Source organism: Opisthorchis viverrini (genome assembly GCF_000715545.1).
Source record: "Opisthorchis viverrini unplaced genomic scaffold opera_v5_245, whole genome shotgun sequence".
In the NCBI taxonomy this organism is placed as follows: Eukaryota; Metazoa; Platyhelminthes; class Trematoda; order Opisthorchiida; family Opisthorchiidae; genus Opisthorchis; species Opisthorchis viverrini.
The window spans coordinates 524,882-527,973 of record NW_008751904.1 but is presented as its reverse complement, the minus strand read 5'-3'; the positions used below and the strand labels follow the sequence as shown (position 1 = coordinate 527,973).

The window sequence follows — 3,092 nt, the reverse complement described above, 5'->3', positions numbered from 1 at the left end:
GCTGCACCAGGGCACCTCATGGTTCAGTGGCTACGATATTTGAGATATTGCGATACGTGTACATTCGTAATGCACTACTCACAGAGTTGCCGTCGAAGAATTTTTCAGGAACCTTATGAGTCTTCGACTTCATCGAAGAATTAATAAAATATTTGGATAAACTTAGTTTTACTCACTTTTTATTTTGATAGCTTAGCAGACACACAAAACATTCACGAGTGACCTAGCTGGGCAGCAATGTATTTTCCACTCCTCATCATAATCAGGATGCGCCTGGTTTGTCATCATCGCCAACGATTCTGAAGCTGTTTTCCCGATATAATAGACCTGACCAGATTCATTGCTAAGGTCAACGAGACACGCACAGGCAGGCGCGGCTGTGATTAACTGGACAGGATAGGCGGCGATTCACCGAGTAGGAGCAATCCGCAACGCATAGCTCTCTTGTTTCTTTCGGAGGGTGCTACCGAGAGGGCGCTATAGCTGCACCATGATCGACCCCTTCATGGTCTTACTTTACTTTTATAGCCCCCAGAAAAGCATTGCTCGGGGGTCAGTAGTTGGACCACATGCGTCGAGGTCGATGAATGCTTGTTATTTGCTATTGTGAAGCCATGTTAACGAGAGCTTCATTGTTGTGAATACCAGATCATTTACATAAAGGAAACTACTCACAAGGTTGCTGAAAACTCTTCGACAGCCCACGACCGGTTTCGCCCTTCCAGTTCGGCCTCATCAGGTAGGCGCAGTCCCCGAGTTTCCGTTCCGTCAACCTTATGTTCTACTTCAAACCGAATTGCACCAAATTAGCGAATATACACTCATTTGCAAATTAATTTGGTTTTCACGAAAGACTCAAGTGAATCTCTCGTTTAAGGTATCCTACAACTGAATGTGCTGCACACAGGCTGCCTAATGTTTCAGTTGGCACGATATTCGAGATATCGCAGTATATCTTCATGAAGGAAGCTACTCACAATTTTGCTGAAAACTCTTAGACAGCTCACGACCGGTTTCGCCTTTCCAGTTCGGGCTCATCAGGTAGGCGCAGTCCCCGAGTTTCCGTCAACCTTATGATCTACTTGAACCCAAATTGGACCGTTTCCGAGGAATACACTCATTTGCAAATCAGATCATTTACTTCAACAAAGGCCACCGATCCAACACCACCGACCTAACAATTCCGCGACTTCTAGCGGTTATGGGGCCACCGATCCAACACCACCGACCTAACAGTTCTAGCGGTTATGTGCGGGGGTTGCAATTTTCCAACAAATCTCATAGCCAACACAATTCTGAAGGAATGTTGAAGTGCCAGCACCCAGCTGAATTCATCCCATACAAAATCGATAGTCAAGCCTGACCCTTATCAACCTACGGCAACCCCCACGAAACATTTTAGAGAACAGGATAGCTGTTTGTGATTGTTCAATTAGTATCACCTACTACTGTAACAGCAACGTTAGCAGCATTCAATAGAACATCCTCCGTTGAAAGAAAAATAGAGTTAGCCTTGTTGCTACTTGACGGAGTGCCTGTGTGGTTGGTTGGTTGTTGGTTAACACATGAATTGGCAGGCAATGGGGTCGCAGAGAGGCAACGGAAACGGAGTGGGACTTCCTTGAACAGTAATGTTGGAATCATGAACGAGGATACATGTGGGACGAGGTGAAGATGAACAAGGGTGAACACTCGGAGTGTCTCAGTCCGAACCAGATGGGGGATGGGTGGCTGATGCCTGTTGTGGATGTGCTTACGTGAATTTGTATATATATGTATGTATATGTATATTGGAGGTAAGTGCATCATTGTCGATATGTCTTAGAGACCAGTTGTGGGCGGGTGACTGGGTAACAATAGCGGTGTTCTTCCAATCTGTTGTGTGCACATGACTTCCAAAATCGGCTTAATCGTGTCGTTTCCGTGCTCGAGCCTGATCCCCATTTGGCACATATCCATTGGATGTAACCGTCCCGTTTTGCATCACGTGACCGTTCGCCATGGGCTTGGTTCCGTTGGTGCATTCGGCGGCTGCCGTGGCACGCTGGATGCGTTTCGCCAGGCGCTGTTTGCGCCAGTACGCTTGCACATAGAAATTTCCAAACAGCACTAGGAATACGCTGGCGTAGAAGATGATCGCAGCGGGGAACACTTTGGGATAGTTGCATGGTGTGGATCGAATAAAGATTTGGCTTTGATGGACGATGAGGAACACGAACTGGATCATTTGCGCAATGGTTAGATAGTTTTTCCACCACAGGTACTTGTAGAGTCCAGCCGCTGCCATACCGTAGTAGGTGTACATAATGACATGGATGAAACTGTTGGCCACGAGGAAGGTGTATACAATCCCACCTGAACGGAAGAAAAGAAGATGGAACATTTGAGGTAATGCGTGATAACATATCAAGGGTTCGCAATAAGCCTAGTTCGCACAGCTTCATGGCGAACATAAGCGATAGTTCAGGTGCCACGATATGGAATAGAAACCGCCTCATTTTTGAACGATAAAGAAACTATTCAAGACGGAAAAGTGAGAGCATGTGGCCTGATTGACCTGGTTCAGTCATTAGCTCCAATACAAAGTTATATGGATGACGAATACTGGTGGACATTAGCTGAAGTTGGCAAGTCTGGAAAAGAGAACAGAGCAAATCGAAAAAAAAGACGGGTGTGATTGATCCACAAAATTCTCGCAGCTGAACTAAACTATCTTTGACTTATTCTCAATTCAATGTATCCTCAATAGTTATCAGACTCTCAAAACAGGTCAGTCTGTTCATGTGATTTCTAGGGCGCGTGATCGTCACGGACAGCAACACCCAGGCGAGAACGTTGGTACTTCACTACCATTCAATCATGTCAACTTATTTGAGGACTTACAGTGGAGGAGAGAAAAGTTTGACGAGCAAGGCGTCTAGGTCTCATCCGAGATGCCTGCGGCTCCAACACTTGGTTAGACAATTGGGATAGAAACTGACAACAGGAATGCCACTGACGTTAACTAACCCCATATATTTGTTTCTGGCCAGGCAAAGGAAGGGTCATCTGAACCCCATCCTGGGAGACAAACAGCACCTAAACTATTCACG

General features: G+C 45.9%; 1 protein-coding gene across 1 annotated transcript in view; it reads right to left on the bottom strand.

The window, feature by feature from the left end:
- Positions 1 to 1,252: 1,252 nt before the first annotated feature.
- The window catches only part of T265_08976 (hypothetical protein), a gene marked incomplete at both ends in the record, with an annotated part of 6,706 nt that continues 4,866 nt past the window's right edge, over positions 1,253 to 3,092 (bottom strand). Inside the window, one exon of the mRNA XM_009174923.1 lies at positions 1,253 to 2,355. Within this exon, the coding sequence (XP_009173187.1) occupies positions 1,907 to 2,355 (449 nt within the window). The remainder of the gene's footprint in view (positions 2,356 to 3,092) is intronic.